The 23,044-nt window shown below is 43.4% G+C and overlaps 1 protein-coding gene across 1 annotated transcript in view; it reads right to left on the reverse strand.

The window, feature by feature from the left end:
- Positions 1-11,564, reverse strand: part of KCNH1 (potassium voltage-gated channel subfamily H member 1) — a 181,432-nt gene extending 169,868 nt beyond the window's left edge. Inside the window, exon 1 of the mRNA XM_086460603.1 lies at positions 11,492-11,564. Within this exon, the coding sequence (XP_086316729.1) occupies positions 11,492-11,564 (73 nt within the window). The remainder of the gene's footprint in view (positions 1-11,491) is intronic.
- Between the last annotated feature and the right edge of the window lie 11,480 nt (positions 11,565-23,044).

Consider the following 23,044-nt stretch of genomic DNA (forward strand, 5'->3'; position numbering starts at 1 on the left):
GGGGATTTAAGCACCAAAAGGTGAGACTGCTATGCCCTAGCCTCTAGATGGCCAGCTCTCAAAGACTCGGGAGCTGGAAGCTCTGTGCATAGTGTTGGTGAGATAGAACTGAAAAACATCAGCGCAGCAAATAGAAACCTGCCCAAGTTAAACTATGAAAAGCAATGAAAAAGGGGCATCTTTTAAGGGTTGGGGTTTTTCCCTTTCCTTTACTATTTACAATAACTAATATTTTAACATAAGCCCAGTTCTCACAGACGATACCCAAGATTCTTTTCCATTACTGCAGGAGCTAAAGAATCACTTTCCCCTTTGCTTACCTTTTGACCCAATGAAGCCCGATTTTTTATTGACTGGCAGTTTCCAAAGGATGTTTAGAGAACATGCACATATTTCCCTCCTCCCTGACAGCCTAGCAATTTGGGTGTTCTCTTACGAGATGTGGGGCTGCTTGAGGGCAGTGAAAGCTCAACCTTCATTTCAACTCCTGACTGACTGTTCTAATTATCAAGCTGCTGAAGAGAACAGACGCCAACATCCTCACCATATGAGTTTTTAAGTCAGTGTGACTTGGTTGTTGTATTTTATGCATCCCTACTAGGCAATCCTGTTAGTCTACATTGGGTGATCCTCTCCGGGAGGTGGAGGTCGAATGCTTCATCGGAGAGTCCAAGTTGGGTTTACTTGTGAGTTACAACCAAGCTGAGAGATCTTTATGTCCCTACAAAGCTTCAAAGGCAAAAACTTGGGCATCTATCAATTCAAAGACCAAGCCAGAGGTTTTGACGATCCCACTGTTTCATAAGTTTGTCCCACTTCTAGCTAATTCCCAGTTAAGGCATCTTTACTCTTCTTTGATTCAGGCTTTACACAGTTTACAATCACACAGGAAGTAAATACTGAAGTTGGACCCATTCTCCAGAGTCAACATCACACCCCTGACTCATCTTCGGGCTTGCTCCTCCAGCTCTGTTGGCACACTTTTTTAGTGCTTGCCCTGGGTCATCCCTAGATCCAAAAAAAATGCTCTGCAGGGACCAGTGCTTGGGAACTCCCCATGCAGCTGAAAGCCTGCAGAGAAGCCGTTGGTCCCTGTGAGCACAGCAGACAGGCAGCCAAGAGAAGCTGTAGTGTAGCACCATCCAAACTGCCAGGCCAGGAAAGAGGTTTCCAACCCACAACTCTCTGCCAGCTTTCCTTAGGAGGTTATCAGGCTCAGGATGATCAGTTCCTTTGTTCCTGATTTTGGGAGAGATGATCTGCATTGGTGGTTTCCAAACTTCCTGTACCCATCTTTTTTTTTTTTTTTAACTTGCCGTGACCTAACAGCCCACAGAGTGGGAGCCCCAGCATCAGCAAAAAAAAAAAAAAAAAGGGTCTTGGAGAAATATAGGAATTTATTTCCAGTTACTTACGCCTCTTCTAAAGAGATCTCTTTAAAGACAAAATAATTACACAACGGTGGTTCTGTGCCTATGTGGAGAACACGCCTGCATTTCTTCAGAAGGAGTGTCTCCAACAATGGTGTTTTGCCTGTGCGAACACTGGCAAGACACAGCATAAAATAAGGACTCCCACTTATAACTCCCCTGCATAGTTTATTCTGACAGATAACCTGGAGGTAAAAGGGCTGTTCTCATTGCTATCACTTACATTCAATTGCATTGACATCCCTGACAATGCGCTGCTTGGAGACAGCTCATAATCTGTTAAACAATTGTTTCTAACATAAGAAAATATTAAATAACATCCACCGAGGCAAATCTTGCCTCTCCATCTGCAGGGACACAGGGTCCCAGAGGCCAGGAAACAGCTGTGGCTTTGTTGCACAACAAGCACAAGGGATGCTCTAGTGAACTCTTTGAGCATCACAGGGCAAAGCCTCTTGGGGACTCACAAGTGGGTCAACAAAGCCAGGAAGGGAGTTGGTCAGAGGAAGACCATGAAGAAATCCACTGCTAAATTCTCTTTAAAGACAGGGGGTAAAACATACACGTGATAGCTCCAGTACTCAAACTATTTAGTGACTCGAGGCACCTCTTCGAAAGGACTCCCTTACCAGGAAATAAATTTTTATCACAATGTCAGTTGGGTTAGCAGTATTGCCTGGCCCCAGGAGAAGCTGTAAGCGTCACTGGCGCTTCTTATATGCTCCAAGAAGAACTGAGCTAGGAACTGGAGAGGGAAGGCTCATATAAAAGAAGACCTGGGGTTCTGGCTTGTGGTGCACTTGGCACAGTCTGAGCAAGACCTTTGGCAAGCATAGAAATATATAGAAGCACAGCACAGAGCGCATCACGTTGCAGAAACACAAATAAGAACTGTAGCATCAAAGGCAGCTCAATTGTTCTCATGAGCAAGGCGAGTTTCTGTGATGAGGTTCTGCAGCACTGGTTACTTTGTGAAGTGCCCCACTTCATACTTTCTAGCCTGAATTTTCCACACGTCAGTTCTGTTCACTGCAGTATATCCACATGCCAGCCTTTGCACACTCAAATGTCACATCCATTTTGGATTATCACTTTAAACTAGACACAGCTGCTTTAAAGCAACAAGAAAAACATTTTAACTCCTTCCAAAATGTAAGAATGGATTTTGCTCAGTCACTGAAACCAGTACTTTCCTCCACTCACAAAACACACCGTCACAGAAAAATCAGAAAATGTCTTTCCAAATAATAGCAATCTTTCAACAGCAGCCATACCAAGTCTCTAGAACACGCAGCTTCACTGAAACTACTGCATCTACTGAGTCTTGTTGTTACGTATAGTGCTTTGTTAAACCAAAACTGACCATTGGCTCAAACCTCCAAAATGCCTGAGGACAAGCACCACCTCACAGACATGTACCTGGTCAGGACTAGCTGACCGAGGAGAGGTCACCTCCATGCAAGAGCATGGAGCAAGTTACTGAAATGCTTCCTCCCTACCATTCCCCTGCACTGCTGCACATCGACAGCCACAGCATCCCAGCCTCTCCTGTAAGGTGGACCTTGCCAAGCTGAGCCCCTCACCTCTTTCCAGAGACCAGCACTTCTGCTTTCTCTGTCCCTTCAGCAATGCACGGGGCCCTCTTCTGGGGCACACAGGCAGAAGGTCAGAGACCAGCAGCCAGACACATTCGGACAACACTGCCAGACACATTCCCACATTGCTGCCACCACAGAGGAAGCACACAGAGGCAACCAAGAGGAACCTCTGCTCAGCAAGTTGTAACACAGACTTTGGTAACAACAGAGGCTGGTGCCCACTGCGCTTTCAGGTATGTATGCTGGTCTGTCAAAGCCCCCCACAAGTGCGCTCAGGTCAGCACAGTGCACAAATATAATTTAAATATATGAATTTCTTTTCCCACAGTCATCACACAAATATAAAACTCAAGTGATTTGCTCCTAATTTATTCCCCTCTCAGTGAAGGAAGAACCAGGCTTACCATGGTGGGAAGACCTGCTCCTCACCAAACTTGCTAATTCTCCCATCAGTCTCCAACGGAACAGAAATTGCCCTCCTCATTCCAGACAACAGCCTTCATCATGTTCGGTGAGAATATAACCACTGTTATCAAGACCAGCATATCTTCTTTTTATCATGTCTCAAATTCCTCCTGTGGATCTTCAGCAAAGCAAACCTAGACCTCTGTCATTGCAAAGCACAAACCACTACTAGAGCAGAACTGAAAGAACTGCTCAGTAAATAAGTTTCTTACCCCATTGATGGTCACTGGGGATAGGGTTGGGGATACAGCCCCCTTAGCTACTGCTCTATTAGCTGGCCATAAAGCAGCATAGGTGCTATGTCACAGCCAGCATCAGAACTGCGCACTAAGCAAAAAATTATGTGCAACTGTCCTATGATTAAAGACTGTATCACAGAGCTTAAGCACAAGGGACAGACAAGTTTCTAAACAATTCTGGTATTTACAAACTTGTGACTCTGCATCACAAGTAGCATCATTTAGATATGGGGGGAAAAAAATGGATGGTTTCATTTTTGGTAGGGAACACAATGCATGGAAATAGAACATTGTTTACAAGCAGGCCTGTCAAAACTGCTACAGTCACACAGCTCATATTGTGCTTTTGCATTAACAATTTGCAAAGGACAGGTATGCATGAATTTTTGTTCATGTTTAGTCTTAGCTTTGAAAAAAATAAAACAGAAGCATTTAGTCACACTGATTAGTTATATTGTTCAAATGTAACTTCTGAGATCAAATTATGGCCCTAAATCAGTACAAATAAGTCAAACTGAATTTCAAGCACCTATTCAATCCTTTCTGTGCATACATGGGATTCAAGGCTCACACTTCAGGGAGGAAAGACACAGGAACCAATCAAATTTTCATCTTAACTGAAGTGCTGTAACTGTATTCACGGCAAGCACAGAGCTGCTCAAAGGACCGAAAGACTATTCACATGGTAGAATAAAAGTAATATGACAAAATTCTTCTCTTCCACCCACATTCTCCTGTAGAAGTCAATGGTGTTACATGGATACACACATCCACTCAGTATCTCCTTGCATTCATTCCTAGAGTGGGAATGCATCAACGTTTAAATCCTGTTGAACAACTTGATCTCTCTACAGAATAATGATATAGTGGCCTCAAAACTGTACATCCTTAATATCAAGGCCAAATTATTTTAAGCTGTAGCCTCACTCTAATATAAAACAACATTTTATAAAACGCTATAGAAAGGTTCATTTGGGCTTACATGTTCTACAAAAGTTTTATATAACTATTTATTTTGCAGAAACAAAAATGGATTTAAAAACTCCTCAGCTGCTACAGCATGAGCACAATCCACTAAATGCAGGCATTTTGTGCTTTATTCAAACATGACTTACACTGTCTTGTGTACTCCAGAGCATAGTGCAAGTACAGGCTGAAAAGAATCATTAAAAAATTTATTTCATCATACTTACCACAAATAATAAGAGAGACACTAACTAAAACAACAACTTCAAGTGACTCAGTTTGAATCATTACAGAAAATGAATGCTAATTTCAGCCAGCAGTATAGATAAAAAATACTGGTTCCATCTCAACATTTGCTATTTTGCATTGTTATAGCAAATATTTCACAGTAGGCCTCTACCATGAGAAAAATTTAAATTTAAAAGAATACATCCTTCCAACACCAGTAGCTGCAAAATCCTCATAATTATCTGTATTTTTTAAATATCAAACAAATTAGTGGAGAAAAATGGAACAAGAATAGCCGAAATTCAAAGTGCACAGAAGCTAACATACGTATTTTATGCACAGTATCATTCTTTGCCCATCCCTGAAGTACTGTTCATACCAAGAAATTTAAAAAAAAAAAAAAACAAAACCCAAAACAAAACCAAGACCTTTAGACAAATGTGACATTAGCATGAGATAATTTTCAGAAATTAGAAAGTTTATTAGTTGTAAGAGCCATATGTTGCACCATTCTTAATAAAGGACAAAAATACTATTTAGCAGTGAGACTTCACCATTTAATTGGTTGGGGGGTTTTCCCCCCATCAGATCTTAAAAGAAATCCAGGAAAAAGCACGTGTTAGTTGCATCGATTATATGGGTCTTCCATCAGTTTAAAGAAGCCTTTTGATTTACTGATTACAGCTACAGCCATCAAAAGCCTTAAAAGCATTTGACAAGACCTAACTCCCTGCTCCCTTTCAGCTACAAAAATGCATTAACAAATTCTCCAATGAATGGGTTACATTAAGATTTGTTTTATGATCTTGTTCTAGGATTTAATGCAGAAATGGATTGATATGTTGAATTATCACAGTAGAACTTCTTGAGCTTTCAGAACATTAATTTTAAAATGCATTATCTATCATCTCTGTGTTTTACTTTTTTTCTTACTATCTATAAAAGTCATTTTAAGGAAATCAGGTCGTACATTTCTAAATGCATAAAGATGCACACACAAAACTAGAACCTTCTGGCCTAGTAAAAGCCAGCAAAAACCCTATTTTATATTCAACTCAAGCGATACTGAGAAAAAAAATAATTGTCAATGGTGAATAGATATTTTGATGTACAGACCAACTGTATGAAAAACATAGATGAAAATAAAAGCATCTCCACAGTTATTAACCTAGAAAAGAAGGAAGATCAGGATGAAACAAAACCCCTTCCTTTGTTTCATTCTCAGTTTGGACAAATGTCCTTAACATGAAACCTACGAGTTGTCCCCTTGTGGTGTTTGAAGGTCTGATGCTTTCATGGATAAACATAGTGTTTTAATCAGGGCCAACAGACAGACTCACACTCATGGACTTTACTCGGCCAAAAGTGATTTTACAGGAAATCTTGAATAAATTGGGTCTTGCAGGATTAGGTACAAAAGGGTACAGACTCAAGTTCAATCACTGGATGCCAGATTTGTAGAGGCAAAGTAATGGCAGGAGAAACAAAACCCTCAGCTAAAGGCACTCTATACGTACAGCACCATCTTCTTCCAGATCAGCAGTTTTCCATGCACTTTTTGCAAGGTGTGACTCTGGCAAGGAGCCTTCCATACAAAAGAGGAGAAGCACTCTCCAGGCCAGTCCCCTCTATTCATTCCCCCTATATTCCCCTTTAATTGTACTGTTTCTTTTATGCTGAAATTAACCCACTGAAGTCCAGAAGGTGGACGAGAGCATGGAACAGAAAACCTCCTGCATATCTGCTACAGCCTTCTGACTGAGCCCATTTGGGAACTTTGAGAACTAGGATAGCTTAACCCAGACATTGCACCTCATAAAGAATACCTCAATATTTGCTCTTCCCAGTGCACAGTTAACTTTGTCCTTTTCAGCACTTTCATGTCTAAAATGGTCATCAAAATGCATTTCCCTATTCAATAGAACCTCACTAGATTACACTAGGATGTAATTTACCAGCAGCACAAGGCTTCTGAGCCGGTTCTCTGCAAATAATGAATTTCACCCAGTGTTGCTTGAAGATTCATTGAAAATTATGGAAATTTATGAACTGTCAGGAAACCAAACATATTCTATCAAAAGGAAACAGAAAAGTATACTCCACCCCAAAAACGCACTTGCTAGTTTCAACAAAAGCGGTCCTGTTCTCAGTATTAAAATACTTTCTTGACAACTGATGTTATTTACCAGAAGCATTGCAGTAGTATGAAGTACCCCAGCGATGCCCGGGACCCAACTACCCTTGGCACATCACCTACAGAAGAGTGATGCAGAGCTTGTCATGTCCATACATGTGTTCCTTACTAACATAACAGCTCAGTCATCTGAAAGTGATCAGACCCATAAAGCTTAAGATAGTAAACCCTGCCTTTGGAGCAGCATGCCTGTACTGCTTCTGGACCCAAAGCACTTCAGCTGCAGCCGGGCCTGCATCTTCACACCACGCTGCCTGCTGCTTTAGGTTTTGAAAGGAAGGCAGGCGGAGCCAGGTTTCAGCAGACACAGCACTTCGGGTTAAGGGTCCTTTGCAAACATTTCATCGAAATGAACATTTTATTCAAGTGCAAAGGTATGAAAGTAAAACTCCATTTAATTCTTCATTCTTTGTTAGTTCCCTTTGCATTTCTCTCTGGGTGAACACAAAAACAGGTTTTTCAGTTTCAGAGCTGTTCATCACGAAGACCTAGACTCTCCTAGGACTCAGGCAATGGTACAAGGTTAGCATGCCCAGGTTGCAGAATGTTTATTTTACTGGGACTTTATAGTCTCCAATGGAAGCAATGCCATAAATCACGAAAATGTCCGTTATTCTCAGGATTTGTGTCTGAAGGGAAATAAAAGCTTTCCTTTTACACGGAACTTGCTGCATTCTCCATCAAAGGGTGCAGGTTTGCTTCCATAGCTGATGTCTCCTCAGGGTGTTTCCAAGGGATTTAGTGAAAGCAAGACTAAATTCACACAAGACTTATGACACACCCTCCCCCCCCCCCCCCGCTTCTTCTGATCTCCTCATTTTGTCAATAAATCAGAAAAGCATCTGACTTCCACTGAAATTCCAAAGCCATGTAAACACAGGGTTCACTTTCACCGTCCATACACATGCACAATTATTACGTACCTCAGAGAGAATTTTGACCAAGAAAGGACTACAGAATCTATCTGGCATTTATGTAAACTGAAAAATATTTTTGCCTCCAGTTATTGATAAACCATCAGAATATCACAAAGAATCAGTACTCTCCATAACACATTGCACCATTTGAATTGGGTGCCTTGGCCATGAACCAACATTATAACTTATCATCATAGTGCCTGCATACTGTGGGTGTATTACATTACCCAAGAAAAACATTAATAGCACATTAGCAGTAACCATCAGGTTCTAGTGATTCTTTACATACTGCACTGTTTTACAGCATGGGCTCATTTACTGTCCCATTGGGTGTTCCAGTCTTTAAATATTTCAATGCTTCAAATGAATTTTTGTCAACCAAGCACTATATGCAACATTTATTTTTCTAGCTCTACATGGCTAGTATAGAAACACAGCTTTTAAACATTAAATACAAGACAAGAAGGATCATGGTGTCCCTCATTTCAAAGAGGAAAGAACCTGAAGTTCACACTTCATCCAAAGGTGGTCTTGTGAGAAGAAATTGCAGAGGGCCACATGAGGTTCACAAGTCTAGGTGGGTGACACTTTACCTGTTCTTTCCTCTGTGTGCTATCATAAGGCCATCCCATCCCAGGACGGGCTGAGAAATTCTCAATTCCTTCTTGACTCCAACGTGTGGAACCGGAATACTGTGCAGCTTCTAACCCTAGCATAGCTCTTTTGGCTAGCATTTAGTGCATGAAAACCCATCTCAGTTGATTTGCAACCTAAGAAGCAGCTCATCCCAAATAACTCTAAAGGAGACAATTCAGACCAGCAGAGTTTGAGGCGAGTCCTGCTGCAGGTGGTGTGATATAAGCACAAACAAAATACTAACCCTATCGGAAAAACCCTGAATTCGCATGCCTATGTCCATCATTATTACCTTTAGCCACTAAACATGCCTCAGCTTACCAGTCACACATCTAATATGAAAGGCTGTCCAAACAATTCCTTGTTAAGCTATTGGTAAAAAATGGTATAGTTAGTGCTGTCCTTAGAGAAAAGTTTCCAAAAGAGGCTGCGTGCCACTTACTTTTTTATTACCATACAGCCTCCTACACTGAGTTAACACCCCCTGCCCCAAAATATAACACGTAGCAAGAACACGTCTTCCACAGTTCACCCATGACAGTGGATGCATGCCACATACAAGTACCTTTAAGCAAAGCACTTATTCAGCATCTATTTCTGTTCAATGACAAGATTTCTCTCCTTTCAAAGGGAATCCTCCCCAAATTAGGAACATTCCTATATCTGTATCAACTCAGTATCTGTTGGCACTATTTAACGTGCTTGCATGTGCCAACAAATAGCTTGACAACAAGCCCAAGGTTTATTTGGCAAATCCCAAATGGCCTAGATAGTTTCATTGTGGGTCACATTACCACCTAATCGAATGAAACCAGGAAGAGGGAGCCAAACCTCAAGCTTTATGGGCCCATTTAAGCACTCATCCTGTGGGCATCCCAAATCATCTCAAAGGCCAAGTAGGCAGGCCAAGACAAGACAGGCAACATGGAACCAGCGTGTTTCCATACTGCCCCCATGCTGGCCAGCACAGCCCTGCCAGACAAGGAAAGGAGACTATCCTTGTCTCCTGAACAAGCCAGAGGTCAGAAGAGGCTGATGGTCCCACGTTAGAACTGATTCATACAGCATACATATGTGACGGCATCACATTTACAGCAAAGCTGGACTGCGTCCAGCAAAACTAGACAGCACGTTACAGAAGAAATGGGCTTCTAAACCTGAGTCACTTCCCTAAGCTTCTCCTAATACGTCTGAACTGTGCATCACTTCCTACCAAGCTTAATCTAAAAACTTGTATTGATTACAGCCCTCAGGACTTGCTGAGCATTTGGAAGCGGAGTGCTGTCATTTCACCTGTGCTGACTAGCACCATGCTCTGTTATGACACCTTCTTAATAATGGGGGAAGAGAGGAAGAAATAGAGCATAGCTTCTGCTGCATGATTCCCCCCATCTCCAAACCTCAACTGATTTATTGCATCAAGGTTTTGGCAGTGAAAGTCAAAAGAGAAAATTGTTTTTTAATGAAAAAAATAATCTACAAACTCAAGACAGTTTTCTGAAAAGCCTTAGATAACTGGTGTTGGAAGATTAGAAGAGCAGCCTGAATGTGATGAAATGTAACATTTTATTTTTTTTAAAAAAAGGAGGGCAAGATTCATTGTAAGAATGGTATTTCTTCAGGAATGCAGCTTCCAACCCCTTCACTTCTACAGGTAAGTTGCAGACAGAAACAACCTACAAAAAGAGCCTCACAATTTTATGTGAAAACATGGTCTTATCGAAGGCTATTTCTTCAATAATACCGCCTAATTGAGGACAAAAAAACCAACCAAAAACACACAATTGAAAATTATCCTTTGGATAATTTGAGTTTTTAGCTGCCTATCAAGAGGGTTAATTGTCTTTGCCTTATCAGAACAAAGTGACTATATTTTTAATTAATTATCTCATCTTGTCTTGTCTTCAAAAGGAGCTTGATCCTGCATATTCTCAATCATACTACAAGTTCTTAATCCCTTAAGTAACCCCATTGAAGTCAACGAAGCATTAAAAATGGCAGAACTTAGGCTCAGCGCTTTAAAAAAAATGCACATGCCTAGGTTTAAACAAATACATAAACGCTTGTATGGTCGCAGGCTTACTGAGGGAGCAGCTTTTGCTAAGTCCTTAAGTGAAAGAATCTGGATAACATTAATGCATATTTGCATGCAATTGTGAAATTCAAGGCATTTTCCACTCCACAGTTTTCCAAGAGAAAGACCTGGTTACAGTGCGATAGAAAAAAAATAAATATCTACCATCAGCCCCCAAAATGGCAAACTCTCTCCTCACTTATGACAAACCTTCCCGTTCAACTCAGACCGGCAGCCCTCGCCGAGCCCCCCGCACCGGGCTTGCCCTTCCCAGAGACCATCTTGAATCCCCGCACCGCCTCCCCGGCCGAAGCCGCCGTGCCCCCGCAGCCCCCGCCGAGCACAGGACCCCACTGGTGCCCGGCCCCCCCTGGCCCCCCGGTGCCGGGTCAGGCCCCGCCGCCGCCCCGGCTCGCCCCTCGGGCGCGGACCTCGCCGCGCACCGGGCACAGCCCGGCCGGCAGCTCCCCCCGGGCGGGCGCACCTGCAGCCGGAGCCCCGCCGGGAGGCGACCGCCGCGCCGCCCGGGCCGGGGGCTCTCCGCAGGACTTGGGCGGCGCGGCCGGCCGGCGGCACCGGCTTCGTCCCCGGCACCTGGATGCTCCGCTTCGGCGGAACCGCCTGGGAGCGGCCGGGGCTCAGCACCCCTCCGGCCGGGGCGGCCCCCGCCGAGGAGGCTGCTTCGCCCTAGCGAGAGCTCACCCTCAGCCCCGGGGCGCCGGCGCCTCCCCGGTCCCCCCTTACCGTTAGACCTTCGCACGATGTTCTCCAGAAACGTGTTCTGAGGCGCCACCAGCCCTCGCCTTCCCCCGGCCATAGTCGCTCTGCGGGAGCGCGGCGCGGAGGCTTCGCTCAGGGCCGCGCCGACCCGCGCTCTGCCGCGCCGCTCCCCGCCCGCCCCGCTCGCCTCATGCCTCCGCCGGGACCGGCACGGCTGTGCGGCATCAGCCCTCCCGCCGCCGCCGCCTCCCGCGCACCGCAGCCCCGCGGCCGCCGCCGCCGCCGCTCCGCCGGACCTCCCCGCAGCGCCCCCTGCCGGCCGCCGCCGCCGCGCGCCGCCGCGCCGCAAGGCCGGTGCTGCAGCGCCATCAGCTGGGCGCGGCGCGGCGCGGCGCGGCTCTGCCTGAGGGGCGGCCGGCCGGGCCGCCTGCGGGGGAGGACGGAGCTCAGAGCCGCCCGCCGCCACCGGCACCCCTCACGGGGAAACGCGGCGACCGCTGGCGCGCCGGGGGCCAGCTCCCCGACGGCCGCGGGGCGGGGGGGGAGGCTGCGGCCCCCGCTGAGGGGGCTCTGCCTGTCACGGGGCAGATGGCGCTTCCCGGCGCCCCCGCCACCCGACCAGCGGCGGGGCTCGGCCCCTCAGCGGCGCGCCCCGGGGGCTGCGGAACTCGAGGTGCTTTAAAACCACCCACAGACTCACGGCGGCAGCTCTCCGGGGCGGCGGGAGGTACCTCCGTCCCCCGCCCCGGGTGGGACGGCGCCGCGAAGCACCGGAGGCTTCGCCCTCAGCCCCCGGCTGGCTGCTGGCGCTTGCCGCTGTCACCGGGCTGCCGTCTCACCCTTTGCTATGACGGGTTTTTTTCGAGAAGGCTACCGAGTATTATGTGGTCAAACTGATTAACAGCTCCGCGGAAGCCGTGTGATAAACTACTTAAATATAACCTTTGACAGGTCTTAAACTCTGCAATATTTAACATACAATGTATTTTCATTCAGGGATTAAATGACTTTGTTCTTTCCCCTTACCCATCTATCAGAGTAAATGGAAAATACTCAGATCTTTTTAATTTAAGAGGCAGGTTTTCTTGCTGGCCTTGTCATTTACTTGCTGTAATGCCTCATTAAGCGCAGCACCTTCAGGCTCCACATCTCAGGGCACATTTGAGACACGAGTACGTTTTCGCATGATCACGCACCTGGGGAAAAGCCTTTTCTCACACTGCGAGCAAATAAAGCACAGCAAAGACGCTGGCCCACATCACCCAGGCTTTTTAAGCACAAGCGCTTCTCCCACAGAATTCTGGCGCTGCTCTCCTGGGTGACACTCGGGCCAGGGCCACAGGCCGGCCAGGAACCGCAGCCAGCTCCAGTGTGGCCACCCGCACGGTCCGATCTAGCCACGCAGCGTGGCCCACAGTCGTGATTGAATGCTGCACTGCCGTGAAAGCCTGACCTTCCTGCCACCGGCCTCCTGCCTCCCACAGCGTTTGTAAGTGAAAGGACACACAGTAGGTATTGCGAAGAGTTGACGGGTGGAGGCAGGTGACAACTTCGTTGCAGCAGGAGCTACAGATCAAGTCACAGAGCGTCCTGGTGTCAGCAGCCCCTCACACAGCCGGAGACCGGGGTGACTCCTAAAACCCCAGAATGGCCCAGCGCTGCTGCCAGGCATATGAAGTAGCTGTGCCATGGAAGCCGCTTTTAAACTGGTCATAAACTGCGTAATGGCCGTCCCTGGATTTGCTGCCAAAGAAAAACAGGTTAGGAGATAAAAATTCAAGCACCTTAAGTTGCAGAATCCCATGGAAGCGTTTATTTGCATCTTTACACATCTAAATCTATCCCCAACAACCATATATACAAAGACCCCAGGTTATTTAGTTCCTGCCAGCTATGGTAGCACAGGCCAAACCTGAAGAGATCTTAAACACTCTGAAAATTTCCCCAGAAAAACTGAAACTGTAACCTTTGACACTGAACTTACACAACTGCGAGCAACCAAGAGCAAGGTTTTGAAAAACTGGGATCCGGAAGACTGCTTCATTAATCCTCGAAGCCACTGCGCCAGAGGGCTAGAGAAGTGCATGCTGTCTTAGCTTCTGCCGGGCTCTGCAGGAATATCTGTGACTTGGAGACATCTGGCAGCTGGCATACATTACAGAAACTTTGAGGCCTTTAAAGAAAAAAAAAGATTTTAAACTGAATCAGCAAGTACACAGAAGTGTGAGCAAGGAGACACACAGTAAGAAAGAAAAGCCGTATTTTTTCTGGAACTCCATGAAGCGTGGGCTGGCTGCAGTTTGTGTTGCATTGTGTGGTCCAGTCTCTGATTATCCAGTTTTTCAGAGCATCATGCTTACTCCTCCAAGCTCCATGTCAAAGGTACCATTTTAGCTAGGTTGGGGTTCACATCTACCATGTAACACTGCAAATGAGTAAAATGTTACAGCAAATGGAAGATTTCTCCTTTGTCCTCTGCCTCCTTTAGACTTTCCCCCCACCACAAAATATGATTCCTACTGGTGACAAGAATTTCTCACCACTAGTGCAGAGGGACACTGTGTTAATGTTTCACTGTGATTATTTCGAATTCTACACTAATTTTTCTTGCCATTACTGGTAAATTTTGCAAATGATATAAAGCTAGAAGCAAAGCCCCACTTGAAGCAGCGCGCGTACACTGTCTGACTCCATTATTAGATCATTACCTCTCTCCACCTATTTTTTCTTTTTTTTTTTTTTTTTTTTTTGGAAAAACTGAAAACTGGGATTGCTTCATTTGCTTGTTTGCTAAAGCTTGTTGGACAGAACTTAATACCGAACACTTCCACTTAAGGCTAATATAAAAGGTCATAGTTTGCTATAGAGGACATTCAGCTGCATTTTATTACGCTGCTCTTTCAGCCTGTTCTTTTTTCCTGAAAAAGGCCCTAGGTCAGGACTTGTGGTAGTACCCCAGTAAGCGACCATCCCTTGGCTGCAGAGCCTTAAGCTACTGTTCCACAGGCACTTCGAGCAGCTGCTGCTGCAAAAAGGACAGACTTGCCTTCATCTAGGCCGTGCATGTTCGTCACCCCACTTGAATTGAAAACCAGCCTGAACAGAAACCCAGCACTGGTGGTGAGCGAGGAAAGGCAGCCGAGGCACCTCCCTTTTCGGCAGCAGCCCGTATTTACACCAAGCCTTTTACTAACATGACCGAACTTCCAGTGCTGATACACACAAACACGCTGAAAACTCTATCATCAATAAAAACATTAGTTTCAGGCACTAATTTGTGGGAATGTCACAAACCCAACGGCATCTATGAAATAAAAATTCTGGAACAGGACATAGCTCATTTCTTTCATCTCGTCACAAGGTCGCTCCTGAGATACACTACTGTAACTCCATTTAACGACTTCCCCCTGGTCAGCCATACAGCGTCTCTAGGTAATCTCTTCCAACAGCTAATAAATCTCATCAGAAAGCTTTTCCTAAAATACTGCTAAGTCATCTGGTCTTTAAAGCAAGTAAAAACTCTTTCTTCTGCAGAGACAAAAATCACCAACCCTTTTGCAAGTTTTCAAATGCACGAGAAGTTGCTACAATGCTCCTCTGTCTGCTCTCATGCCTTTCAGTCTGAAGAAATCCAGTTCTTCCAAAGTTGCACAAGGCTTTTGCTGTTAGACTCGGTCAGAAACGCAGTGGTTAGGGAAGTCTTATATGCTCAAAATTTAATTAATTTATATTGAAAAGCACTGCTTTTATTCAAGGCCCTTTTGAGTTCTACCCTGTTTTGCACACTACCTTTTGTTCTTTGTAAAAAATAAACTGTCAAAAACCAGAAATATAACACAAAGTTATAACAATCTATCACCACCCCTGAAAATAAGAACATGCGATCTTTGAACTGAATTCCACTTGTGTACTACCATATGGGTTTTGCTAAACTGTCAAAATAAAATGCATTCATTGATAGGATGACAAATTACAGAAGGTAATGCACAAGTTCCTCTGCCATACAGACGCTAACCAAAAAAAAGAGGAAATTCTGAATTCAAACTAAGATGGAAAAACAATGATAGTTTGGGGTTTTTTACATTAAAATCAATAAAGCAATCATCATTCTACAAATTCTTACCCCCAAAAGTTTGCAGGCTGAGGCCCCCAGCTAAGTACACACATACATGAATACTCAGTGGCTTGTGATTGACATTATTCATTATCTTATGGAAAAAGCAATGAGAAACAAAAGTCAGTCCTTAAAACTAAGGTGAGTCAATAGTTTAACCAATACACACATGAGTATCAAAACAAAAGAATTTGGGAAAATATCTGTGCATCTTACTGAAACTGTTCAATTTATTTCTACAACTCATTTTAACCAAAATGCACCAGACATTGGCAAAGTTCAGCCTGAAGTTCCTAAAGGTCCAATTACTTCTACAGCTTAAAATTAAAGGAAGCTTTTAACTCAAAAGAATTATCCAGTCGCACAGCAGACTGTAGACTTAAGAATTGAGGAATGTTAATATACCCAAATAGCCATAACAAATTTGTCAAAAAATAAATATGGACACTTTTCCAGTTTTGGAATTACTGAATTTCCTCCAGACTTTTTACGGGTAACAAATATGGGAAAATAAGTAAAAAATCCTACGTTCTGAATGGAAGAAAAAAAATCTCAAAATAAAACTGATGAGAGAGTACATAGCCAGTATTTTATTTATACATCTAACATTTGGAGTGTGGGCTAACAGGGAAGAACTGTTCCTTCTTAGAACATCAAAAGGGCATTGAAAAATTTTCCCCATTTGGACAGCATGTCCATCTCCATTTCTTTCACAGGAGGTGGATTGCTGTCCTTCCAGATTTAGGGAGGGGAAAAAAAAAAAAAAAAAAAAAGGCAACCCCCACACACAACTCAACACACAAAAAATCCCCCCACACCCTGATTAGGACATCAGCTGCTACCACCATTCTCCTCACTGCAGACGTCTCTACCCATTTTGGCTCAACCCTGTCCTGTCCTGCCCTGCCCACGGTCTCTCCCAGTCTCCGAGCAGAGGCAGTGACCCACTGAAGTGCTATTACTCAGAGGAGGAAAATAAATTAACCACAATTCCTTTGGTTACAGGTCTGGCAGGTTTGTTTGTTAACATTTTTATTGTGTACTTCAGTTGGCTTCATTTTTCCTGGATCTGGGTTAATGTAAAACAAGGCAAAATGAAGAAACTCAGGTGCAGCTTGCTTGAATTCTAACTGAATGCACTACATAACTGCAATAAACATTTTCATTTGCATGCCCTGTCCACAATAAGCCTGGGAACCCATAGTTCTGGGTACCAGGTTTTTGTTAAGCAGCAAGGAGCACTGCAGGCTGTACTACCATATTGTGACTAACCACGTTTTTCTCTGTCAACTGTGGTCCAGCGGTCCCTGATTTAACAACATAAAAACACCACTTTTCATCCTACATTTTCATAAAATGCTGTACAAACAATTAAAAAAAAATCAGCTATTTTAGGCCCAGATTTGGAAAAATAACTCCTAGTTAGGAATATGTTTGTGCTAGCTGGCAGGTCTTCCATCTCTTTTTTCCTCCTTTGCCCCAAAACATTCCCTTTTAACCACTGCCCTTGATCTAAACCACATGATAGGCTTTCTGAACAAACCGTGTCTTCTACTATATAGCAGTTTCCAAGAATGTAATAAGACGAAGAAGAATCCCTAAATAATATGGAGTTGGAATCCCTAAATTATAATATATAGCCTAAACTCTGTACTTAAATTTAAAATTTAAAAAGCAGAACAATCTTAAAAACCTCATCGCTTGTTCTCTGGACAGAAGCATCCTACCCGTGAGGCTGGCAGTGGTAAAGGCACTGCTAGTGCCTCTTTTACAGTAGCCTCTCCAAGAAACACACCTCAAATAGTACCCAGTACAAAACTATATTCAATGCAGTGAACAAGTTTCTTGCACTGAGCTTGTATTCCATAGCTTTTGCCTTACACGTGCTCAGAATTCCTGTTTTGGAGCTACGTATTTTATAAAGTTGATCTCTTACCTCACGACTTGACTGACCGTATCTGTTCCTTGTACTATCTCAGTTTCAGAAGGTTTGTCAACAGACAGAAACCAACCCCCGCTCCAAAAAAACCCTACAACAGGGAAGGAAAGAAAGCAAAACAAACTCACTTAATTTCCAAGTTTTACCAAGCCTAACATTTCATCACGTATTTCCCACTTACTGATCTTCCTGTCAACAGGCTGGAGTACACGCAGTATTTCCTTTCTATGCAGACAGAATGTTGGGGCATTCTTTGACAGTGGGAGGAATATGCAGAAATAGCCAAACAGCTCAGAAGCACAAATCTGGAAAGAAGGGGGGGGGGGGGGGGGCAGAAACCAAACCAAAACCAAAAAAAACCCCACCAAACAACGATCCCCCGCCCCCACTTTGTAACTAGCTGTCCTGGTTTGGGCTAAACCAGAACTAATTCTGTTTTAGTGCTTTAACTTCCCAGTTAAGTCTCCTCTAACTAACGGCACTTTCTGAAACAGCAGCCTGTTTTTCCAGGCAGGGACTGCTCCCAGCAGTGCTACGGCCTGAGGTTTACAGTCAGTCCCAAGGAATGGGATGCAGAGAGGCCCTTGCTTATCCTTGTTCTTAGAGCGACCAAGGTCACTGCTAAATCTTGGACTCCGTGTTGGGGTGCCGGGAGTGAAAAGGACCGCAAGCACGTAAAAGGTGGCCCCTGCAGGGAGGAGCGGACTGGACAGGTGACCCAAAGCTGAGCAACAGAGTATTCCATCCCATAGACGTCATGTTCAGCAAAAAGCTGAGAGATCACGAGGGCCTCTCTCTCTCTTCTCGGACTGCCGACATCTGAGGAGGACTCTGTTTGTTCTTCTGTCATCCATCCCGATCCGTGCATCCCTGAATCCAGTGCCTGAGTCCAGCTCCTGCATCCCGTCCCTGCCTGCTGCCAAGTCGAGCCTGGGACTGCCCCAGGGCCAGCCCTGCAGCATGCTGGTGACGTGTCGTCACCGGGCTGGGGGCAGTTGGGTTCGGTATTGGTGTTGTATCTGTTTGTATCTATTTGTACATATTGTATATATTTCCTTACTTCCTTATTCTTATTACTATCTTTTCTTTTGTTGTTATTGTTTCATTAAAGCTGTTTCAGTTTTCTTTTCCAAACCGTAAAGTCTCTCTCCCTTGTTCTCTCTCCTTTTCTCTTTTGGGAGGGAAGAGGGGTTAATAGAGAGCGTCTGTCATTCGTTAGTGGCCAGCCCAGCCTCAACCCGTGACACTAGCTTAGTACCATCATTTTTTAAAATTTAAAATATAAACACAGTGATTACAAATTTTCTCATTTTAGCTAATCTCTTACTGTTATGTCCAATAGTTGCACTGAGAAAAATTCCTAATTTTCTAAGTTTTATCACATCTTAATAGCATTTTTTCCAGGGCCTTTATCAGCACTGGACTCATACCTAGTCCATACCTAAAGTCTGATGGACTATTGATTTTTGTAAACACTTGGATACCTGCTGTGCGGTTTTTTTATGCCTTTTCTAATTTTGGTTAATTTTTTTACAACATATTCACAACATATTCAGGCACTGCCAGGTACAACGTTCATAAGAAACTCATATTTTACAGATATTTAGTCATTAATATAGATGCTCTACGAAATTCGAAGCGTTTAACGGAATAGAACAGGATTCCTTCTTGTGCTTCCATTGATTACTGTGAAGCAAAGGCTGCTACCAGATCATTGACACAAAAGCTTCTGTGTAAAGTCACATGGTCCCACGAAATACCATGTCATTCTTTAAAAAAGATGCACCAAACCTATCCCCAGCTACCTACCCCAAATGCAGCCTATGGCACACAGGAAGGCAAAGTCAGGGAACGAGTGGATGGGCTGGGACACACGCTTGCTGGAAGTGAACAATTATCCATGAAACATCAGCAGAAGCATCATCTATCAAAGATGTGGCAGCTCCGCAGCATCTGTAGGGAGCAGATCTCTAGCAGTGGGCTCAGAGCGCAACTCTGAAATCTGGATCATCTCTCTGGTTTTTCAGAGCACTAGATGTCTAATACAAACAGACCTCGTGACAGACTCACAGAATATAACACATTTCAAGTTTTAATTAGGCAGGCCCTTAAACCGAGGATTTTTATTCACACATTCCACCCTCATTAAAAGGGATGTAATTTAGATGAAAGATAGTGAACTATATATGGGCAAGTAAAAACCACACCTCTAGCATAAGAGTATTTAATACATTGGTTGAGAGTGAATTTGAGGTGGGTATTTTTCTAAAAAATATGGTGGAAACCAACGACAGCAAGGCCCTAGTGGTATCCAGCATTTTCACCCTAAAGTTATACAAGCATGAGCTTTTGGGTTTCTCTTGGTTTAACAAACACTCCAGCAGAGATGCTGTGAACTGTTGAATCTTCTCAAGGAGAATTTTCCTAGTGTAGACTGACCCTCTATGTATTCATCCATACCCTCAAATGCAAGATTGTGGATTTCAGTTTTATATTTACGTAGTTTTATCTGTCTCAGTCAGGAGAAGAGAGAATCATCGTTCCGTTCCTGTAAGCGTTTTATAACAAAACCTGAAGAGCCAGACACAGCCATATTGATTACTTTATTGTTGAGTTGTTTTTAACAGAATACAGTTAAAAGAATCATTTGTGCTCCCAGAAAAATCCAGTGAAATAGTACAATAACAGTTTTCATGTGGGAAAAAAATTTTAAAAATTAATTAACAATTATATTTTTATTGCTTGCAACTCCATCTTATAGTCTCAAAATGGAATTTCTTGCTGACCCTTCCTAAATTGCATACCTGAACTGTAGACTGTTACATCAGCCAAAGAGAAACTACAGTAGGAAAAGACATGACACTTGAATAGCAATAATGTTTTGGTATCTACACGGTCCAGCCACACTGATCTCCGAAATCCAGCATAGCTCTGTAATGCAGGGTATTTCTAAGAAACAGTATATACTTTTCTAGCGAAACCATGAGATGGAAAACAAAACTACAAACTCTTGTAATACCTCAGGAACCTTCTTTTGGTCATACACTGTCACTGTTATTTTCCATTTCATACCCCCTGCCCTTAAACCACAAGAGGCCAGGTAGGATAAGCTGTAGAGGACAAAATTTAGGAGGAGGTGCCAGTATGCTGTAGCATAAAATGTTCTACAGTCCAAGACGTACAGCAAAACAAGCTGCCACTACTGGTTACTACACCAGTCTCTATACTTTTTTTGTCACATGCAGAGATACATCATCTTCCTCAAATGAGGTTGTTAACACCACTATCTTTGGTTCTTTCAAATCCCTCAAGATTACTCCTACAATGACACTGTGTCTTAAACAGATGGGCAGTAATTTTAACTGGTTTGTTCACATTAACATATTACTGATGTTTCTCTTATTCTCCCTCATTTTTCCTGATGTTGGTTACATACACTGACAGGATCCTCATTAAACAGTAAGCTGTTTGGGGCAAGGTTATCTTTTTTTCAGGATTAGACACACAACATAGTAACATACCAGAGCACCATTTTTTCATTCTAGTACGTGTTAAAGGACATTTTTCTCAGGGAAGTGACTGATTTTATTAACTGCAAGGAGAAAATCTTGCACAGTATGTTTGTCTTGTAATGTTACTTCACAGAAGGAAAAGGAGGAGAAAAAAATAGGGGGGAGCATAAACATCATTAACTCACAGCAAACGGCCACCTCTTCAGGTGCAACAGCAATGGACAACCTGTCAAGAAAGAAAAAAGCGTAAGTCGAGCACTTCACCAAGTGCATGAAATCAAAGCATTTGTTTGGCTTTGCATTTTAAAAAAAAATCAAACAAAGAAACAAAACCACAAAAGATCCATCTGACATGCAGGAGAAGCAAAATTACGTTTCTTATGGAAGTGCAACAGCTTTAAGTATCAACTACGTGAGATCTGCTTTCCGCTGAACAGTCCTATGAAAAGAAGTTCAGGTAACTGTATGCAAAAGTAAGGCAGGACAAAGTAAAACCACAATAGCTTACTAAAACAATTACAAAGTTGGGGGTTTTCTCCTGTGGGAAACAACTGGCCCTAAACCCAAATTATTTGTAGAAATGCTGCATTTCAGCCACATACACAAGCTATTCAGACACAGACTGCGAACCTTCACCGACAATACTGAACGCCAGTGTTCCGATTCAAAGACAGACTGCCAGCTGTTACAAAAGTTACTTTGAAGGGTGTATGGAAAAACACAAGTAGGTAAATGAAGTCTGTAAACTGACTTTCTAAAATGACCAATTGTCTCAAGTTGCCTACGTAACATAAGGTTCAGCCAGCTAAACTCAGGCTTTTCCCACAGTGTGTCACGACAATCAACTGGACACAGAACACACTTTACCTTCTGTAAATGGTACAGCTTTCCAGATACTTAGTTTTAACTGTAGAGAAATGAAACAATGAGACTGAAAGGGCTGATCAGGAACACCTGTCCCTGCTGTCAAGAAAAAGAGAATATTTGGAAAAATTTTCGTTTTTCTTTAAAAAAAAAAAAAACCTCATAGTGTCAGTGGAACTCACCGCTACAGAAAGTCACCGAAACAAGAATCTACAGACATGTAAAGGTAGAACATATATTTTCATAATGCATCTAGAGGAATCAAATTTTTTTTTTTTTTTTCAAAAGATATCGAGGCTTATGTTTCAAAGCTTCAACAAATCTTTAGAAGACCAAGAACAGGCTTCTTGCCAAAAGACAATGGAGATTATGGCATCCGCCCCAAAGTGAGTTCCTCTGTAGCCTTCGCTGTCCGTAACTGTCAGAATCAAAGCACTGAACAAGATGGATGCTGGTACGAACCCATTATGCTAGCTCTCGGATAAGCCTTCCTACAGTGCAACAAACCATTTCAAAATACTATTTTGAACACAGTGCCAAGTCCTGGCGTTCCCAGCTTCATTCAACTTACCAACCACCAACACCGTACAACACCGCCTAAGTCTCAAATTTTGGCAAAGGTTTCAGAAGAGGATGATGTGATCAGCTGCTGGCAGGTATTTAAATACAGAGAAGTGTTTACAACTGCTCAAGTCTGTAGACTTCTCAAAGAAACTGCAACATGATTTTCTCCATTTCCCAAGAATAAGTTACTGTCGTTATACAGACAGTCTATACAATGCAAACTAAATTGCAAAAGAATTCCATCCAGATTTGGAGAGCAGACAGCTCTTGAAGCCTACAACTGGAAGACAGCACTACAAAAATAAAGCAAATAAAGAAAAAATCTCAAATCTCAGTTGGGGGATATTAACAGCAGCAAATCAGTTAGAAAATGTTTTATGGTTGCACTTCACTGACCAGTAATAGAACAAATTTTTACTGATTTCTGCCTCAATAAAACGTGAACACTGTAATTCAGAAATACTCACAAGTGCCCAGTTTGAGACCAATGGCCTGATTTTCCAGAGCTGTAGAAAACCCACGGTTTCTCCCATCTTCCACTGGTTCCACTAAAACATGGAGTCTTCAGAAAATTCTAGAACCTT

Source organism: Leptosomus discolor, chromosome 2, assembly GCF_034619465.1.
Source record: "Leptosomus discolor isolate bLepDis1 chromosome 2, bLepDis1.hap2, whole genome shotgun sequence".
Lineage (NCBI taxonomy): Eukaryota > Metazoa > Chordata > Aves > Leptosomiformes > Leptosomidae > Leptosomus > Leptosomus discolor.